Source organism: Magallana gigas, chromosome 2 (assembly GCF_963853765.1).
Source record: "Magallana gigas chromosome 2, xbMagGiga1.1, whole genome shotgun sequence".
Lineage (NCBI taxonomy): Eukaryota > Metazoa > Mollusca > Bivalvia > Ostreida > Ostreidae > Magallana > Magallana gigas.
In genome coordinates this window covers 52,030,393-52,052,432 of record NC_088854.1, presented here as the reverse complement: position 1 = coordinate 52,052,432, position 22,040 = coordinate 52,030,393, and the positions used below count along the sequence as shown (strand labels likewise).

Here is a 22,040-nt window from a genome sequence, read left to right as displayed (position 1 = left end):
AAGTTGACACTATGATTGTTAATTGTATAATGAAACTTTTCAAGTGGGCAAAAGGACACACTTTATCAACTGTATTAAATGTAGTAGCCGAATTGGTATTGGCAGAATAAAATAAATCGATCAGGATTCGTTTGATTTCGTGGACAATGTCTAAATGGATTCCAGAAATATCGAAAATCATTTACTTCCAGATTCTTTATACCAAAATACTAAACGAATAAATTTCTTCATGCAGCATGCACTTGTATTCTCCACCGCTATGTTTTTTCGTAGGTTTTGTGTATATTCATACAAGATGTGAATATGAGTTGTATGAAAGTATGTAAACTTTTAAAAATATCCTGCTGCAAAGTAAAAATATCTCGTAAAACAAACACAAAGATAAGAATAGTATTTTTCAGACTCGCTTCTAGATTATTCAAAATTCAAAAATGCAGACGTTTTTGAACTGGATCAGTGTTAACAAGCGTATTGATCTACGCCACGAAGACTCAGAACCCGTGAACTGTGGGAATGCTCGTAGATATGTTCGGAAGATATGAAGACCACAATGCAAATCAAAAGCTAATTTGATTAATGGTCAGTATTATAAGAGCAGATGCACGTGTATACTAGTACGGCCTATAAAATAAATATACATAAAGAATATGCAGGTAAATAAAATAGGATGTTTATTGTAGACATAGGATTAATGCTTCCTTAAGGAAGCTTAACGTTTGAGAATATAACCCAAGCCTATGGGAGCTCTTCCTCCATTATATATCTGATGGTATTGTGGGTCGTGTGAAATGCAGGACCTCCGTTTGTTTTTTCTGTCCACTTTCGTGTTTGTGGGAGGAGTGCATGGTAAGTACATTATTAACTCTTATCGCGTGGGTGTTGCCTTGGTATTTATTTGAGGTAAATAAAGATTACTGTCACTATAGATGCAGAGTTGTTACTAGTGTCCTTTCTGATATATTTTATTTTATCAAATAAAACATACAACATGACTAATCAGAAAGGACACTAGCATCAAAGCAATAATACATGAAACAAACTTTTAAAAGTGCAAAACGTTATCAAAACAACTGGTGATTTGTTCAAATTTCGAGGGAGAAATTACATGCATATGTATTTCGATGAAGTGACATCATAAATTCATTTTAATAATTTCTAAATCAATATTTCTTAAACACTTTATTTTATTTTAAGACAGTCAATTTATCAGTATAATCAATGTAATCAATGTAATTTGATTAAAGATTATCAGAAGTAACGAAGGTTTTTTTCACGTTTTCAAGTCTAAGTTCTACAAGACTTTTAAGAAAATCAAAAGGCGTACAACTCACTTTGACGACTATCATTTTTGTATTGCCTAGATATATGTAATGGATATATGCCAAAAATAAAACATGACTAAACAGAAAGGACACAAGCATAAAAGCAACAATACATGAAACAAACTTTTAAAAATTCAAAAAGTTACCAAAACAACTGGTGATTTGTTCAAATTTCGAGGGAGAAATTGCATGCATATATATTTCGATGAAGTGACATCATAAATTCATTTTAATAATTTCTAAATCAATATTTCTTAAACACTTTATTTTATTTTAAGACAGTCAATTTATCAGTTTAAACAATGAAATCGATTTAAAGGTTAACAGAGGTAACGAAGGTTTTTTTCCACGTTTTCAAGTCTAAGTTCTACAAGACTTTTAAGAAAATCAGTGTTTCAGTTGAAACATAGTTTATACATGTACAACAATAAACAAAAGGCGTACAACTCATTTTGACGACTATCATTTTTGTATTGCGTAGATATGTGTAATGGATATATGCCAAAAATAGTACTGTATGAAAGTATTTGAGGCATATATCGTACTTAAACCACTCCCAATGAATTTTGTATATCAGTACTGTAACCATTGGTAAGAGTCTGATATGAAGAAGCTCACTTATATCGAACTGTAAAATGTTGACCACTTGAAGAAAGGAATGCCATCACAATGTTCTAATAATTTACAATGTTTAGATAGGTTTGAATGATGACGAAATCCCTTTTCATTTGTCAGTCTCTCACCAGTCTCGCCACGGTGCAGTGGTTTCTAGAAGCGTGACTGGACGACGGTTATTTCATGTAGGTTATGGTTACTGCCCTGTGTGTTGTGTGTTGTGTGTGTTGTTGTGACGTGTGTACGCCACACTATTTATAGTAAGATTTCTTTATGAAAATGCAATATTACGTATGCTCTGCATCTCTTTTAAGATATAACCAGAGTGGTTAATAAATAATTTATCAAAACTGGTTTGTTACCTCATCTTAAGGTAAGGTTTGCGGCTTGCATTTTTTGAGGTTGTACCAAAGTTACATACCATTTTGTTCACTATACTAAAGTCTTTTTTCTCATGAAATTCAAATGAATTTTGCTCGTCCCGTTTTATAACTACAAACGGTCAAAGTTCATGATTTTCAATTTTCATTTTGATGAAATGTAAACAATTTCGTGAAAATATGTACATTTTATATGTGACTATTATGGGGGTTATTTATGCTTAAAATGTTCAAAAATAATATCACTATTAATATCATAATTCCCTTTTATTAATTTCTGATGAACTATCTAAAAATAGAGTAAAATGCAACAAAAGTCTTCATTTTGGACTACTATTATGTAAACAAAAACATCTTATTTCCAAGTCCACCGATTTCAGGAAAAACGTATCTTAGAGTATGTGTAATCTGATGTTTCTTAAACACTATTCAAAACCATATGATGCGGATTTCGTTTTCGTGGAAATTGATAAAATGCTTATGTCTTATTTTTTCAATGCAACTAAAAAAAACCCGCGAAATAAAAAAAAACTGAAATCAATTATGACGTCATATAAATTTTGATGTCATAACTGAAATAAAGGGTAGTTGGTGTTACGTCACAATGAAAATGTTTGAGTTATCTCCCTGTAACCGCATTCGATTTTAAGACATCAGTTTTGCTTCTCTACCAGCAAATCCACGGAACACAGGTTAAGATAATGACTACAGGAAACATTTTGGGTTTTTGCTTCACGTAAAAATATTGCCGATTCAATATCCAAGTATGCTTAGGCCTTAAGTATGCTCAGATGCATCACACATTTTATTACAATTAAGTAATAATCTTTTAATACAGGACTTGCTTCAAAAACTTTAACCAGGTCCGGATGCCGACGCCGAGGCTAAAGCATAACTCAGATACTCACCCCCCCCCCCCTCATTTTTTAATTAATACAGTTCATTAAGGGATTTCTTATTTTAAAAATGATTTTGATAACATAACACCTGTATTTTCATAACAAATCGTAATTATTATAAATGCCTTAATATACCAAATTGAATAGTCATTTTATCATATTAATAATTTATTGTCAACAGTTGGTTAAATTCATTGTTTTACATTTCATACTGCTGCGTCCCTAAGCCACAAAAATCTAGTTTAATATGTAAAACTATATATTTCTCGAAAGGTGTATACCTAAGGATGAGAAAAATCCTGACTGAATGAAAATATAATCATAGGTTTTTATGATACAGGTGATTATTTAGAGATGACTGCACGTGGCGATTACAGCATTCTTTTTTAACGAACAATTTTAATTCCAGTCAAGCTTTTGGATACTAAATCTAAAGATATCGATTTAATTTTTCCACATTTTATAGGTCTGGTCGTTGTGATCATAAAAATCGTGTCCGAAGGAAAAAATATTAAACACTTTTTGAGATATTAGATGTTTTATGAAGTCGACTTCGTCATTCCGGCAGCTGATGTTTGCGACTATAGCTCATTCCGGTCAAGGTTTTATATATCAAACATGTATCTATCAAATAAGTTTACATACTTAGATAGCCCTGTATCCACAGATTAAAAAACTGATAACCGAATGGTGATAGCTTATACCTAACACAAGTTATTGACCTTTTTGGGAGTTGATTTTAATCAACTCTCCTATGCAGTTACTCAGACAAACCGAAAGTGAAACAGTGTTTGGACCTCAGCACAAATCATTACTGCTGACAAGACTTAGTTCTTGAAAATAATTGATAAATTCGATGTAATGTATGCTAAAGCATTGTTTTTCAAGGAAACCTATTTATAAATACCTTGAAAATATCCAAGTATGCTTAGGCCTTAAGTATGCTCAGATGCATCACACATTTTATTACAATTAAGTAATAATCTTTTAATACAGGACTTGCTTCAAAAACTTTAACCAGGTCCGGATGCCGACGCCGAGGCTAAAGCATAACTCAGATACTCACCTCCCCCCCCCCCCTCATTTTTTAATTAATACAGTTCATTAAGGGATTTCTTATTTTAAAAATGATTTTGATAACATAACACCTGTATTTTCATAACAAATCGTAATTATTATAAATGCCTTAATATACCAAATTGAATAGTCATTTTATCATATTAATAATTTATTGTCAACAGTTGGTTAAATTCATTGTTTTACATTTCATACTGCTGCGTCCCTAAGCCACAAAAATCTAGTTTAATATGTAAAACTATATATTTCTCGAAAGGTGTATACCTAAGGATGAGAAAAATCCTGACTGAATGAAAATATAATCATAGGTTTTTATGATACAGGTGATTATTTAGAGATGACTGCACGTGGCGATTACAGCATTCTTTTTTAACGAACAATTTTAATTCCAGTCAAGCTTTTGGATACTAAATCTAAAGATATCGATTTAATTTTTCCACATTTTATAGGTCTGGTCGTTGTGATCATAAAAATCGTGTCCGAAGGAAAAAATATTAAACACTTTTTGAGATATTAGATGTTTTATGAAGTCGACTTCGTCATTCCGGCAGCTGATGTTTGCGACTATAGCTCATTCCGGTCAAGGTTTTATATATCAAACATGTATCTATCAAATAAGTTTACATACTTAGATAGCCCTGTATCCACAGATTAAAAAACTGATAACCGAATGGTGATAGCTTATACCTAACACAAGTTATTGACCTTTTTGGGAGTTGATTTTAATCAACTCTCCTATGCAGTTACTCAGACAAACCGAAAGTGAAACAGTGTTTGGACCTCAGCACAAATCATTACTGCTGACAAGACTTAGTTCTTGAAAATAATTGATAAATTCGATGTAATGTATGCTAAAGCATTGTTTTTCAAGGAAACCTATTTATAAATACCTTGAAAATAGTCAGTTTTTAAATGGTACGAACAATTTAAATATTTTTTGTAGTCGTATGTATTCCTACGCCAGAGTTCAATATAGTCTCGTTCAACTCGACGCTCGGCTGTCTCCGTAAATCATTGTCGGAGATTTACGGTGTCAGCCGAGCGTTTGGTTGAACGAGACTAGAGTTCAATATTGCTTGGATCCATACAATTTTCGAGAAATATTTCTATTACTGATACATAGTTTGGTTGAATCAATTTTATCTTTAAATATTATTTAACATGATTCATATGGGGGTTTCTCGACATTCTTGTCGAACAAGTCCAAAAATTCATATTATAAAAATGTGCGTAATTCAAATTAAAAACTACATGTACTTGTCATGCAAAATAACATATCATTGATATTAAAATAAATAAACATCGAGAAAATCAACTCCCGTCAGTTCTTCAGTACTTTGATTATACATGTCACTACGTCTATTCTGTCGCCATTCCGGCGAATATACCTGCCCCAAAACTTTTCAGTTTGTTTACATTGTCCATTTTGTTGTCGTTGGCATTGAGATATCAAACTTCAGCAGTTAGGTGTCTGCATTAGAGACCCCTCCTTAAAGATAGAGGGTTTGAACTCCCCTAACCCATACTGTATTCCAGACTTAGTTAGGACCACATGCATCTTTTTCACACAAAAAGGTACTGAACTTACTTTAGCCTGGTGTTGTTTTTTAGCTCACCTGAACCGAAGGTCTAGTGAGCTTTTCAGAATAATTATGAATATCGGTAGCTTTTAGCTATTAAAGACGTGAGCCATCCGTGTGCATTGAATGCAACTAATGCCTTTTATGACAGTTATTGTGTTCACACAAGAGTGGATTCAACCAATTAAACAAATGTACGGTAAAAGGTTGGGAAATCAGTATGAACAGGGTCACATTATTATAATTATTACTAATATATTTTTCATATGTATGTGTTAACAATCTCTGGGAAGATGAAATAAAGAATGAATGAATGAATAAAAGAATTGGTTTGGTGTTTTAATATTATATCAGAATTACTAACTAGATGTATACTTTGTTTAACCGCTACAAGATTAAGTGGAACCTACTGTATAGAGAAAATGTTTAGATTCTTAAGTACAATGCTTAATATTGTGAGATAACAATGCAAGCATCCTGAGATAGTGTTGACTATAAATTGGTTAAACAGTGACCTCCATCCCCACTGGACCAATAATGGTGCCCCAAGAGGGCTTTAAAATTCAACACAGAAATACATTAAGGAAAATATTTCTATAAAATTTCATAAAGAAAATCAATGCTACAGTCCTTTCACTTTCTAATTATTTATTGTTGACTTTATTCTCCAATTATTTTATTTCTGATATTATGTTTAGGCTTTGGATATTTAGATTGGTCAGTGGATGCATCTTAGGTCTTGCAATATGGTGTTCACCTTTTCTGTATTGTTTTCACATAATTTGCGTATAAATAAGGTTGATCAGACCAACACTAGTGCATGTTTTTGTGCGCAATAAATACACAATTTTTACAATGGGTGACACTGTAGCTCCCAGGTCGTTCATCCGAATTTTTTTCAGACCGGGAGCTACAGACCTGCAGCTATTATCCAGGTATGTTAAATATATAACAAAATATAATTTAAAAAAAAACATTGGCCAGTCTATGCGAAAGACGTCGGACCTGACCGATGTGCAGCGCCTCTGGTCCGATGCATCATTTTTTACACAGGACCGGAATGTCTGATGTCTCAGTGTCCAGTTTTGAGCTTGACTATTTATACTTTTATCCTCCATCTTTTTAATTGCTGTCACTTTTCTTTCTTCTCTTCGTAAATCAAAACTGCAATAATTTAGGCTTTCTTTTAATGTTTTTCTGCCATCCTGACTCTGTTTAATCTTTAATCGCTTAAAGCTGCTTGGCCCGATTTTTTGTCCCAAAAAATACACAGATTTCTTTTTTGCATTACAAAATTTCATAAAATATATGTCATTGAACTTTCACCAAATAACGCCCTTCGATTCAATTTCTCTTTAAAGTTATCAGCATTTAAAGTAGATAAATATAATTTCTCTTTGGGCAAACGGAAAAACAAACGGTCTTAGCGCATGCGCAATGTATATGTACACAAAGATGCGGAAAATATGGATGTCCCTGAAAAGAGAGGAAGTCCACAATGTTTAACAGATTCAACTCCTAGAATATTTATGCATTTAAATACATGTGCATACACGACACAAAATCAATGTTTTTATTGCATAAAAAAATATGCCTCAAAATCAGACCATGCAGCTTTAATTTAAACTACTTATTCACAAGTTTATTTCTTCAAACATAACATTGACCGAGAGTTAAAGACCGCGGAACATTAACTGGCAAGATTGGAAATATACAGCGTACGTCAATTTCACATGTTACAGTCAAAACATTTGAAAACGGCGGGAACAAATTGACGCGGAGGTTTGAGAAAACATTTGATTGAAACTGTAGTTATAGGAAAAGTATTTGCAATCCACCTCAGCATTTCTAACTTGCTATATACATGTTAGTTAAAGCTATCGAAAAACATTATATTTAGTAACAGCAAAGTGATTAAAAAAATATTTCATAAATAAGTATATAGTCAGCAAATATGAGAAGATCTCAGTTCGGGAGAGATAAAAGGCAAGGCATTGTCCGATGACTTCAGAGAATCAGTCGTCAGAAGTCTGAAATCAAGTGGGGCCATAGTTGAAATTTTTATTCCCAGAGAAGAACAATTAAAGTTCCGATTTATTAGATTAAAATTATATCCAATAATAATTGTTTTCATATAAGAGGTCATCGGACAATGCTTGGTCCTGCGCATAATATCTCCGTATTGGTATCTTTTCACATTTGCTGCAGCTGATTATATACTTATTGATGAAATAAAATGGTTTTCAATAGCTTTTCTGATAATAAATAAAATGTTGTACATTGAAAATCAAAAGCACAGCACATTTTAAAAAGTTATCCTTGTGGATACACTTGTGTATAAATACTGTGGAATCATTACAATTCGTGGTGGCTCAATTTTCGTGGTATTCGTGTGTAGCCCTTCCCCACGAATTCACATCCTCAACAACAAAAATTTAGAAAGAGTATTCTTTTTTACTAAAAGTGAAAACTGACGGACCCACGAAATTAAATCCCCACGAATAAGTAAAAAACCAACAATCCACGAAAATTGGCCCCCACGAATTTAAATGATTCCACAGTATTACATAACTTCAACACTTTGTGTGCGTGACAGCACTGGTGCTCTGACCAGGTGCCAAGAGAATTATCGAATATATGGGAGACCTCTCTCTCCCCCCCCCCTCTCTCTCTCTCTCATTAGAAAATTGAAATGAAATTCGCAAATTAAAACTTTCTTAATTTTGATATCACTAGAGGAATAAATAATGCATAACGAATTTTGTAAAGAAGTTCTTTTACTAATGCACACAAGCACACAAATCGCATGACTTTATGATTCCTACAGGGATTGATTTTTTACATTTAAATCAATCACATTTTTACTATTTTAAAAAATACAAATACCTGGTACAGGAAGCTGCGATGGTCTGAATAAGGTGAGCTAGAAGCTGAACCGCAAAGATGCACGTTTTTACCCGAGTTACCTTTGCTAAAACGCAACCATTCACATGCGTTAACAGTGTTGTCCAAAGTGTAGGGAACATGTACGTATTAAATCTTAGAAATTCTTTTACCTAGCTTGCTCTCATTTAAATTTGAGGGGATCTTAAATGCATGGTTATGATGTCCATGAAGCCCTCTACCAAAACTAGGAAATTCATTGCTTCAGACCCTAGGGCAGGGCCAATGTGGCGGCCATATATTGAAAATTTATGTATTACATCTTAGAAAATCTTTTTCTACTCCCATATAATATTTAAAAAAACTAAATATATATGATGATAATGTCCATGAAGCCCTCTACCTAAATTGTAAAATACATGGCCCCTGAGTAAGGGGTGTAGGCCATATATTGAACATGTACTTAGTCTGATAGAAAATTGTCCACTTTCTTTCCACAGCAGGGAGAGATAAAATATTGGTGAATGCATGCATGGTTATGATATCCATTAAGCCCTTTACCTAAATTGTGAATTTCACGACCCTTAAGTTTACCATATTTTGCCCCTGGAGCTAGGTATAAAAATTCTGAGATTCCTCTTACTCTTGCCCCTCCCCTTTTTCTAAATAATTGATGTTTTCATACACCGAATAATAAAAGGGGGAGGGGTTCAGCCAAAGGCGTCTTGAATTAGGGTATAGACTCCAAAATAAAGCTTGAAATACAAACATAAAACTCCCTGACAGCTATATGTTACTTAGGTGCCTGTCAAGGCATGTGGGCCTCTTGTTTTGGTTTTGATATAATAAAACATTAAATGTTTAAGCTGTTTTCAATAAAGATTGATTATGAATTTTAAAATCTTAGGATTAAGTAAATTATGATGTAAAACTGAGAGAATTGTTGTCTGATAGCAAAGTTTTTGTTTATCTTTTTCAGGAGAAGAAATGTTGAGTTTCAAAGTGTTGATTCTTTTAATCATGGTCTGGAGCATCCAAGGGGTGGGAGGAAAGCCCATGTGTGATCCGGAGGACCATAAATATTATCACATCCAGGCTGACACGTGTTTACAGTGTGAAAAGTGTCTCCAAGGCGAGGAGGCAATATCTTTAGAGGTAAACATTTATTTTGTGCTATTTGAAGCAGTTAGTTGGAAATGAATATTACTATCACTAAAGTATCTAAAGTTGAAATTTACTGAATTGCAGTACAGCATGTGTATATACCCACATTGTTGAATTATATTTAAATTTGTGGGAGCCAGGTTTTTAAACACTCAGGTTTGTGGAAAAGTACCGGTGTTGTATAGCAGTTTTTCCCCCATAGTAGCTTTCCCCCCCGGAAAACCTACTATAAAGTAGCCTTTCCCCCCGGGGGAAAAGCTACTATATAGTAGCTTTTCCCCCATAGTAGGGTTTCTCCCGCACGTTTTTGGTCCAGATTTTATAAAAAATATTTATGGAAACCCAGTAAGGATTAAAATCAATGTTTCTACACTCCCATGTTGCATACATGTATATCTGCATTCATCTGTACAGGTTAAGTTTCGTTTTGCCGATTTATTATCTTTATAGACGATGCTTAAAGTTGAACATGTGTGTAATGGAATTACACATAGAACTTAATTTAGGTAATTTATTGAAAAAAGTTTTACAAGTTAAACACTTATATTCATAATTCTGTGTTCTGAAATTGTATTAAACGAGAATGTTTTAAGAATTTCTTGATAAATCTATCAGACTGTTTATCTGTTTGTGAAAATTTCATCCAGGCTAAACCTCTGTTTTAGAGAAATTTTGTTTCCGATGTTTCAGAGCCCGATTACTAAAATCCTATTATAATATTTATAGTGCATATTCTTCAGGGTCCAATGTCTCATAAACTAGAGATGACCATATTACCATATTTTTTAAGTTGCAAAGGTTTACCACTTGAAGATGACTGAAAATCTCAGCCCTCAGGGCACGGACCCTTAATGTTTCAGGGCCCGATGTTTAAAACCCCATTATAATGATTGAATAGTGTTCTATGAGTGGTGACCCGAATCTCAAATTCTAGAGATGACCAATTAACCATATTTTCACAGTGATAGTGGTATACCACTAGTAGATGACACCGAAAATTTAAGCCCCCATGCAGGGTAGGAGCCTTTGTTGTTTTCGAGCCCGATGTTTGAAATCCAATTATAAAGAATATGTATTTTTAGGGCCCCATATCTCAAAAACTATAGATGACCAAAGGAACATATTTTTACGGTCATTTAAAAGTAAAACCATCATTTAAAAATACACAACCACTCATATATTTCTTTATCAAAATGATTGAAAATTACTTTAATTCTGCTGCTTTTTTTTTAGAATTTACAAACAAAATTTTTTAAAAAGGTACGCGGGTAAAATTCATTATTCTTCAAAACATTTAATCAATTCATAAGATGACTAATGATATAATAGATAATTAGATAAATAAATCAATGAACGTTTATTCATAAAAGGAGAAATCGAAAATCAAAAATAAATAACCAACCTAAGCGCATATACTTGTTAGTTGATTAGAAAAACAAGCTCATATTAAAAAAAAGTCAGCTCATCACAATATATGTGTTGGTTGCTTTTGAGGGTTTTTTTGTTGGTTTGGATTTTTAATTACCCTTGTTTAATTGTTCGAAGAAATAATATGGTACAAGTAAATCTTTATTGCAAAAATATGAAACAAATAGTTTAAATTTTTAGGTAATGGAATCGTACATCTTGATTTATATGGCATCGTTTTCAATTGTATATTTATAAATCACGTTGACAATATAAACATAAAGTTAGTTCAGGATCCATTTCACATTTTCCAAAGTAACCAGGAAAGATACCGACATTGTTCTCGTTGTGAAGACATATCATTGCTTTTTAAAATGTTTAAATCATAATATCTCGCGTTTCGTAGAAATGTGCTTAAAAATATGAATATGCGTAACTTTAAAACGAAATGGTAAACACTAACTTCACATATGCTTTTATTACATAATTAAAATACCCCTTACCCATGATTTAGAACCCCATCAATCAAAGTAAAACTAAAACATTTCAGTTTCTCATCATATCATTGCATCCTGTCTCCCCGTTTGATATTTAGCAGAAGAAATATATATTTGTTTTTAAGATCGTCAATTCTAACGGTATTAATTTAAAATTGATAACCTTTTGGACGAAGGGAGTAATACATTTCAACTTTTTTTCCCTTCCTCTACAAAATTAAGTCAAGATTGGTCAGTTAGTTCCCTGGGAGAAGCTTATACATTGATGGTAATACATTGGAAAATTAAATTTCCAAACCAGCGTATTTTCACTCAGATGTGTTCTCGCGTGTTCATAACGTCGAAGTCAAAACTGTGGATAAGCATCGATTAGATGAAAAAGATTCGAGGTATTCCGAAATCTGTGTAAAAGGTGTTCCAAAAAGGGGTGAGAACAGTTGAAATAAACGATGATGACACATGCATGTTATGAAGGCGCATGCCTTAGTTCATATTTGGGGTTGAAAAATCATGTATTTTATTCTATGTATTAATAAATGCCATAATTATCCTTTTTTGTGAGAAATTAATATCATATCAGTTATTGCAAATTATTATCACGAGTGGTCCGCAATAAACATGGCCGGAAAGTAAAAATGGGGGAAAATCCACTATATAGTAGGTTTTCCGTGGGGGTAATCTGGCTATAAAAAGGGGGAAAGCCCACTATATAGTCAGCTTTCCGTGGGGGAAAAACTGCTATATAGCCATTTTTCCGGGGGGAAAACTGCTATATAGCCATTTTTCCGGGGGGAAAGATGGCTAGGGGGAAAAGGCACTATATAACACCGGTAAAACAGTAAAACTCGGTTATAGCGAAGTCCTAAGGACCAATGGATCTACTTCGTTATATCCGTAATTCGTTATATCCGTATAACGAATTCGTAATAATGTCTATAGAGTATTAACTTTATACATGTTTTCTTTCACCAGACTACAGTTTTTGCTAAGTAAGGCTTAGAATGAAAATACATTTTTTGAAACCTTTAATAAATTGAAAAAAATTATGTGAAAATAAACTTATTCAAGCTATTTTGTTAACTGGTGGTTAAAACTTTGAAAACTGCAAAAAAATTGTAATAAAAGTGTTAAATTTCAATATTATTAAACTCTATGGAACTTAGTCAGTTCGTAATATCCGTAAATTTGTTATATCCGAATTCGTTATAATCGTAAAATTTTGCAAAGATTTGTTAAGAATTTTACTGGGGACTCAAAAAAAAACTTTGCATTACGCGATATTTCGCTATATCCATGTTCATACTAAACGAGTTTTACTGTATTGTGGATTCACTTCAATGAATAACTTACGGATAAAGTTTCATAGCTTTTGAGAATCTAAAGTTTCTGCACATGGTCTGATATTGTATGAAGCCTAGTGCTTACTCTGTAGTGGCCTTTATATGCTTTCTTTTAAAACATGAATTCCACACTGATGTGTCTAAAAAGCCTCACTCACTGGTACATGTATTTTGTCTTCATATTTTAATTAAGATGATAAGGTCATGTTTTACAACCCGTATGCCAGCTGACTAAAAAAGATTCCTTTGTTATAACATACTAGTATATCATTTGGTGTGTACACAATTGTTGGGTTATTCCATGCACTTTCCTTTTGTCAAATGTTGTTTAAAAAAAATTAAAATAGATTGATCATTTTTACAATTATTTTGTAGGACTGGAATGTTGATTATTCAGATCCAGAGAAAGGTCCCACAGAATGCAGACTTTGTCCGAAATGTCAGTTGAGGACCTACAGTGATAAACAGTCCTATAAGTGTAAACCCTGCAGGAACTGTACGCTGTACAACCAGTACCAGGTCAGTCAGTGTACAGCAACTAGTGACACCGTATGTGATGGAGTCAAACCAACTACCCCCAGGTTTGTCGCGTACTGTAAAGCATTGTTAATTATTATCTGATTCTATTTCACAAGCATGTACGTCTCAGTCTAATGTTCAGCAAGATGAATTTATGATATATTTTTATTCTTCTTCAGATCAAGTATAATGAAAACTTCCGAACCAGATCCAGTAAAACAGAATGAAAGCAAGTTTTGATTTTTATACTCTTTGAAACAAAGGATAATTTTAAAAATTCATTTTTAAAAAATTTTTTCTCAAAACTATATGAATATTGCATTAGTAAGAATTCATTGTAAATATGCTTAAATTTATCTTGATCCAATGACTAGCTCTCATGATAAATCTCAGCGCTAGCAGAACTGTTCTTTGAATGGTTACTACCTTGCTTTGTATTTTATTTGGATGTTGTTATAGGCCTGCGTTAGCTAAATAAGTTATTTAAATGAGTGGACATTGCGTAATTAATTATATCTTGACTTTGCAGATGATGAAGACCTAAATGGCAGCCTAACTATTACTGGATTCATTTGTGCAACTGTGTTCATTATTGTAGTTATCATGATTGGGTTTTGCTCAACAAAAAAATTCTGGTGTAGTGGAGGAAATGGTATGTCTTTTTATTAGAACAAATTCATTAATCTTTTTGATCACCTTTTCATATATAGCAACTCTCTCCCCCCCCCCCCCCCCCCCCCCAACTCAAGAACAATATGTTACAATCATACAGCTACTCAAACTTTAAGTGATATTACTTTACTTTATTTTAATGTTTTTGACTGAGTCTTATCCTTTAGAGGGTTCACCAGTCCTATTTGTTTTGCCCACACATACACAATTTCCAAATAACAAGGTTTTGCAAAAAGATGTTAATAAAGGCTTTGCCTGCATGATATTTTTCTGTAGAGATTATGCCAGAGACCACAAGATATTAAAGAGAAACACCTATTTCAAACAAATTTATTTTTTCTTATCTGTATCCCCTATTATTGTATTTATTGTAGACTGTAAAAAATCTGATAAGATTGTTTTTAAATTTAATATTTGATTAGAGAGTGAAGTGGATTCTGTGGTTACAAAGTCAACAGCAAGTGACCTGTAAGAAATATTTTTTACTTTTATAATACCTATGGTAAATAACTCAGCTAGATTACCTTTTTGCCCATTTTAGAATTTATTGAATATCTTATTAATATTCTTAATTCTATTAATCATGAAACCACCAAGCCAATTATTTTATTTGGAATTTACATTTCAATAGTTTGTTTTAATTTCACTGCCATTGCCAAACTTTCATTGGTAGGGAACTCATGTGATATTTTAAGCCTGTTGTGGTTTATAGAAATTGATCCCAGTAAATGTTTTATTTTTTAGAAGTAAGGATGTTAAAATTGATTTCGAATCTGATTCACAACCTCTGCTCCAAAAGGGCTGTGAATCTCAGATTGAGAAAAAACCTATTGAGCTTCAAATGCTTGGAGCAAATCCAAATGAAATGGATCTTTTGCATGGTACCAGCTTTTCTTTCATATTTTAATTCATTAGTTCCAGACATGGCTAAACCTAACAATTATTGGGAATCGATGAAGAAATATTTTTTTCTAAATCTTTATGAAATTCATTCTTCATAAAATAATTTATTGACATCATAGTTGTAGACCTTTTAAAAATGCACAATGACCCTTTTTTTTGGCTTTTTAGCAAACTATAGACTTACAGTTGACAATCTACGTGCTGTAGCCAAAGAACTTGTTTCTGGATACCTCTTCTTTGAAGTGGCCAGAGACTTTAAGATGGAGGAAGCCGACATAGAAGCCGTAAAGATTGACAACGAAAAGTATAACAATGTCAGAGAGACCTCTTACCAGATGCTTCTGTTGATTACAAAAAAAAGGGGGAAGATAACTCTTCATGAGCTAAGGAACTCATTGCAGAAACATGATCGGACAGTTTATGAAAAAGTTTTCATTGCTTTAGATCACGCTGGTTCAAATGATCCATAGTGCAAAATGTATGCATTATGTTGTACGTATGGCAGTTCTGAGGATTTGTTTTGATTTTGTTTTACCGGTGTTAATGCTTTTAGCTCACCTGAGCCAAAGGCTCAAGTGAGCTTTTCTGATCACAATTTGTCCGTTGTCTGGCGTTGTCGTCGTCGTCGTCGTTGTTGTAAAATTTTTACATTTTCATCTTCTTCTCCAGAACCACTAAGCAGATTTCAACCAAATTTGGCACAAAGCACCACTAGGTGAAGGGGATTTAAGTTTGTGCAAATGAAGGGCCACACTCTTTTTAAAAGGGAAATAATTGAGAATTATTGAAAATTTGTTGGTATTTTTCAAAAATCTACTTCTAAAAAACTATTAGGCCTGAAAAGCTTAAACTTGTGTGGAGGCATCATCAGGTAGTGTAGATTCAGGTTTGTTCAAATCATGGTCCCCGGGGGTAGGGAGGGGCCACAAGAGGGGGGGGGGTCAAGTTTTACATAGGAATATATAGAGAAAATCTTTAAAAAATCTTCTCAAAAACTATCAGGCCAGCCGGCTCAAATTTAAATGGGAGCATCCTCAGATAGTGTAGATTCAAGTTTGTTCAAATCATGGTCCCTACATTAGAAAAATTCGACTTCGGGGAAAACTTTCTAAATTGGATAAAAAAATTATATCAAAGCCCAATATTTAGATTAAAGAATAACGGATGGATTTCAAAAACATGCGGGATGAAAAGGGGAATAAGACAAGGCTGGCCAATATCAGCCATTCTATATCTTTTTGTTGCCGAAATTTTATCTGAAAAAATAAAGAATAATGAAAATATACAAGGTTTTAAAGCTAACTACATGGAAAAAGAAGTAAAAAATATACAACATGCCGACGACATGACATTGTCTCTACAAAATATTGAATCACTTTAGCATGCTTTAGAAACAATAAACAAGTTCTGTATTCATGCAGGATCTAAGGTTAACATAAGTAAAACTGAATGTATTGTGCTTGTTCCTTTTAAAAACATGTTTACAGAAATCGAGGGTATATCAGTCACGAACAAAGCAGTAAAATGTTTCGGTATTCATGTAGGTCATGATAAAATTGAATGTTATAATAAAAATTGGATGAAAATTTATCATGATATAGACACTCTATTCGAATCTTGGAAAAGAAGAAAATTAACATTATTTGGGAAATGCACCGTAATAAACTCTTTAGCATTATCAAAATTCATATATGTTGCAAGTATTTTGGAAATTCCCAATGAAGACTACATCAAAAGCATTAATAAGTTGATATATAATTTCATTTGGAATAAAACTGATAGGATTAAAAGAAATACGTTAATTGGTCATGTAAAAGAAGGCGGACTAGGTATTACTGACGTCGAATCTAAGATTAATGAATTAAATGGGTCCCCAGATTAAAAGAAACAAAACATTGTATTAAAAGTTACGTAAATAGTTATTGCACTCCAATCAACATAGACATAAACTATTTAATTAATACAACTGAAAATAAAATTTAAAATTATGAAATACTAAAAACTATGCCGCTATTCTATAAACAAGCTTTTGCATGTTTTAACACATGCAAAGACTTACAAAACAAATTAAGCCCTGAAACATTTTTGAAGCAACCGGTATGGTCAAACCTGATGTTTTTATATAAAGGGAAAACAATATTTTTCAGAACATGGCTCAAAAGTAATATTTTGTTTGTTAAGGACATATACTCTGATGCGGGAACTTTAAAATCGCCCGAGGAAATAGCAGACATATTGATAAGCAAAAATAACTGGTTGTGCGAATATAAGATAATTAAAACAATATTCAAGAATTATGAAAACAAATTTGATTTTAGAGTTTGCCGATATATGAAACAAGTACAATTATATACCCCCTCGTACAATAAATACTCAACTAAAGATTTCCATAACCATTTTATAAAGAAGAAATTTCAAAAACCAAACATGCAATCAAAATACAATAAAGAATTTTTGTTACAAGACAAAAAGATTTCTGAATTTAATTATAAATTGTTAAATAATTTACTTTCAAATAATTATTTTGTAAGTAAGATTAATAAAAATTGTGATTATATGTGTAAAATATGTACAGAAAAAGTTGAAAATTCACACCACCTTATTTTTGAGTGTGTGAATGTACAACATACATGGAAGATAGTGAGCAATATTTTTGGTTTTGATGTTAAATTGAAACACATAGTTATTGGTTTTTACTCTGTTAGAAATGAAACAACTGCCATGTATACATGTAATTTACTTTTATCTTTTGTTGCATTAAAAAATTACAAATATAAGATGTTTTGTAGACTAGAAAATATTGCAGAAACATCAGAAGGAATCGTATGTAATTTGAAATTATGCATTCAGAAATACTTAGAAATTGTACATTGTATCGTAAATACTAGATATTCTTCATTCTTCAAAACGCTCTTGGATAAATTGTAGATAATTTTATGTTGCCATGGGTGACCTGGCCCATGGTTTTTCACATAGTAGGGAGGTAAAAAAGAGACTCTGTGATGACGATGGATCTACCTCCCTACAAAACGCTTTTCTTATTACAACCTATCAACTTCAATATTTCTGTACACTTCTCATTATTCAGATCAATCGATAATAATATTATCTTTGTAAAAAAAAAATTACTGTGATTTATAAAAAATATCATTGTAACTTCATATTTATATATGGTACTTAGTCAGATATAATAGCTGTTATTAATACTACTATGACTATTATTATCATTATCATTATTATTATTATTATTATTATCACTATTATATTAATTATTATTATATATTTGTTACTACAAATACATTTTAATATTGTAACATGTACTTTTGTAAATAAATACCTGGAAAAAATAATCATGTTCCTTGGGGGTAGGGTGGGGCCACAATCGGGGGATCAAGTTTTACATAGGAATATATAGAGAAAATCTTTAAAAATCTTCTTCTCAAAAACTATTAGGCCAGAAAAGTCCAATTTAAAGTGGAAGCATCCTCAGGTAGTGTAGATTCAAGCTTGTTCAAATTATAGTCCCTGGGGATAGGGTGGGGCCACAATGGGGGAATGGATTTTTACATAGGAATATATAGAGAAAATCTTTAAAAGTCTTCTTCTCAAAACCTATTGGGCCAAAAAAGCCCAATTTAAAGTGGAATCATCCTCAGGTAGTGTAGATTCAAGTTTGTTCAAATCATAGTCCCTGGGGGTAGGGTGCCCCACAATGGGGGAATGGATTTTTAAATGTACATAGGAATATATAGAGAAAATCTTTAAAAATCTCTTCTCAAAAACTATAAGGCCAGAAAAAATGAAATCAGAATGGAAGCATCCTCAGGTAGTGTAGATTCAAGTTTGTTCTAATCATGGTACCCAGGAGTAGGGGGGGGGGCACAATCGGGGGATCAAGTTTTACATAGGAATATATTGAGAAAATCTTTAAAAATCTTCTTCTCAAAAACTATTAGGCCAGAAAAATTGAAATCAAAATGGTAGCATCCTCAGGTAGTGTAGATTCAAGTTTGTTCAAATCATGGTCCCCGGGGGTAGGGTGGGGCCACAATAGGGGGATCATGTTTTACATGGGAATATAAAGAGAAAATCTTTAAAAATCTTCTTCTCAAAAATTATTAGGCCAGAAAAGTTCAAATTAAAATGGAAGCATCCTCAGGTAGTGTATATTCAAGTCTGTTCAAATCATAGTTCCTGTGGGTAGGGTGGGGCTACAACGGGAGAATGGATTTTTACATAGGAATATAAAGAGAAAATCTTTAAAAATCTTCTTCTCAAAAACTATCAGGCCAGCCGGCTCAAATTTAAATGGGAGCATCCTCAGATAGTGAAGATTCAAGTTTCTTCAAATCGTGGTCCGTGGGGGTAGGTTGGGGCCACAATCGGGGGATCAAGTTTTACATAGGAATATATAGAGAAAATCTTTAAAAATCTTCTTCTCAAAACCTATTAGGCCAAAAAAGCCCAATTTAAAGTGGAATCATCCTCAGGTAGTGTAGATTCAAGTTTGTTCAAATCATAGTCCCTGGGGGTAGGGTGCCCCACAATGGGGGAATGGATTTTTAAATGTACATAGGAATATATAGAGAAAATCTTTAAAAATCTCTTCTCAAAAACTATAAGGCTAGAAAAAATGAAATCAGAATGGAAGCATCCTCAGGTAGTGTAGATTCAAGTTTGTTCTAATCATGGTACCCAGGAGTAGGGGGGGGGGGCACAATCGGGGGATCAAGTTTTACATAGGAATATATTGAGAAAATCTTTAAAAATCTTCTTCTCAAAAACTATTGGGCCAAAAAAGCCCAATTTAAAGTGGAATCATCCTCAGGTAGTGTAGATTCAAGTTTGTTCAAATCATAGTCCCTGGGGGTAGGGTGCCCCACAATGGGGGAATGGATTTTTAAATGTACATAGGAATATATAGAGAAAATCTTTAAAAATCTCTTCTCAAAAGCTATTAGGCCAGAAAAAATGAAATCAGAATGGAAGCATCCTCAGGTAGTGTAGATTCAAGTTTGTTCTAATCATGGTACCCAGGAGTAGGGTGGGGGCCACAATCGGGGGATCAAGTTTTACATAGGAATATATTGAGAAAATCTTTAAAAATCTTCTTCTCAAAAACTATTAGGCCAGAAAAATTGAAATCAAAATGGTAGCATCCTCAGGTAGTGTAGATTCAAGTTTGTTCAAATCATGGTCCCCGGGGGTAGGGTGGGGCCACAATAGGGGGATCATGTTTTACATAGGAATATAAAGAGAAAATCTTTAAAAATCTTCTTCTCAAAAATTATTAGGCCAGAAAAGTTCAAATTAAAATGGAAGCATCCTCAGGTAGTGTATATTCAAGTCTGTTCAAATCATAGTTCCTGTGGGTAGGGTGGGGCTACAACGGGAGAATGGATTTTTACATAGGAATATAAAGAGAAAATATTTAAAAATCTTCTTCTCAAAAACTATCAGGCCAGCCGGCTCAAATTTAAATGGGAGCATCCTCAGATAGTGAAGATTCAAGTTTCTTCAAATCGTGGTCCGTGGGGGTAGGTTGGGGCCACAATCGGGGGATCAAGTTTTACATAGGAATATATAGAGAAAATCTTTAAAAATCTTCTTCTCAAAACCTATTAGGCCAAAAAAGCCCAATTTAAAGTGGAATCATCCTCAGGTAGTGTAGATTCAAGTTTGTTCAAATCATAGTCCCCAGGAGTAGGGTGCCCCACAATGGGGGAATGGATTTTTAAATGTACATAGGAGTATATAGAGAAAATCTTTAAAAATCTCTTCTCAAAAACTATAAGGCCAGAAAAAATGAAATCAGAATGGAAGCATCCTCAGGTAGTGTAGATTAAAGTTTGTTCTAATCATGGTACCCAGGAGTAGGGGGGGGGCACAATCGGGGGATCAAGTTTTACATAGGAATATATAGAGAAAATCTTTAAAAATATCCTTCTCAAAAACTATTAGGCCAGAAAAATTGAAATCAAAATGGAAGCATCCTCAGGTAGTGTAGATTCAAGTTTGTTCAAATCATGGTCCCCGGGGGTAGGGTGGGGCCACAATAGGGGGATCATGTTTTACATAGGAATATATAGAGAAAATCTTTAAAAATCTTCTTCTCAAAAACTATTAGGCCAGAAAAGTTCAAATTAAAATGGAAGCATCCTCAGGTAGTGTATATTCATGTCTGTTCAAATCATAGTTCCTGTGGGTAGAGTGGGGCTACAACGGGAGAATGGGTTTTTACATAGGAATATAAAGAGAAAATCTTTAAAAATCTTCTTCTCAAAAACTATTAGGCCAGAAAAGTTCAAATGAAAGTCGAAGCATTCACAGGTAGTGTATATTCATGTCTGTTCAAATCATAGTTCCTGTGGGTAGGGTGGGGCTACAACGGGAGAATGGATTTTTACATAGGAATATAAAGAGAAAATCTTTAAAAATCTTCTTCTCAAAAACTATCAGGCCAGCCGGCTCAAATTTAAATGGGAGCATCCTCAGATAGTGAAGATTCAAGTTTCTTCAAATCATGGTCTGTGGGGGTAGGTTGGGGCCACAATCGGGGGATCAAGTTTTACATAGGAATATATAGAGAAAATCTTTAAAAATCTTCTTCTCAAAAACTATTGGGCCAAAAAAGCCCAATTTAAAGTGGAATCATCCTCAGGTAGTGTAGATTCAAGTTTGTTCAAATCATAGTCCCTGGGGGTAGGGTGCCCCACAATGGGGGAATGGATTTTTAAATGTACATAGGAATATATAGAGAAAATCTTTAAAAACCTCTTCTC

The 22,040-nt window shown here is 33.2% G+C and overlaps 1 protein-coding gene across 1 annotated transcript in view; it reads left to right on the top strand.

Annotated features, from left to right (window-relative positions):
- The first annotated feature begins 9,744 nt into the window (after positions 1-9,744).
- LOC105335155 (tumor necrosis factor receptor superfamily member 27) overlaps positions 9,745-22,040 on the top strand; it is a 38,787-nt gene continuing 26,491 nt past the window's right edge. Inside the window, exon 1 of the mRNA XM_066077167.1 lies at positions 9,745-9,911. Coding sequence (XP_065933239.1) covers positions 9,777-9,911 — 135 coding nt within the window. The 5' untranslated portion in view covers positions 9,745-9,776. The remainder of the gene's footprint in view (positions 9,912-22,040) is intronic.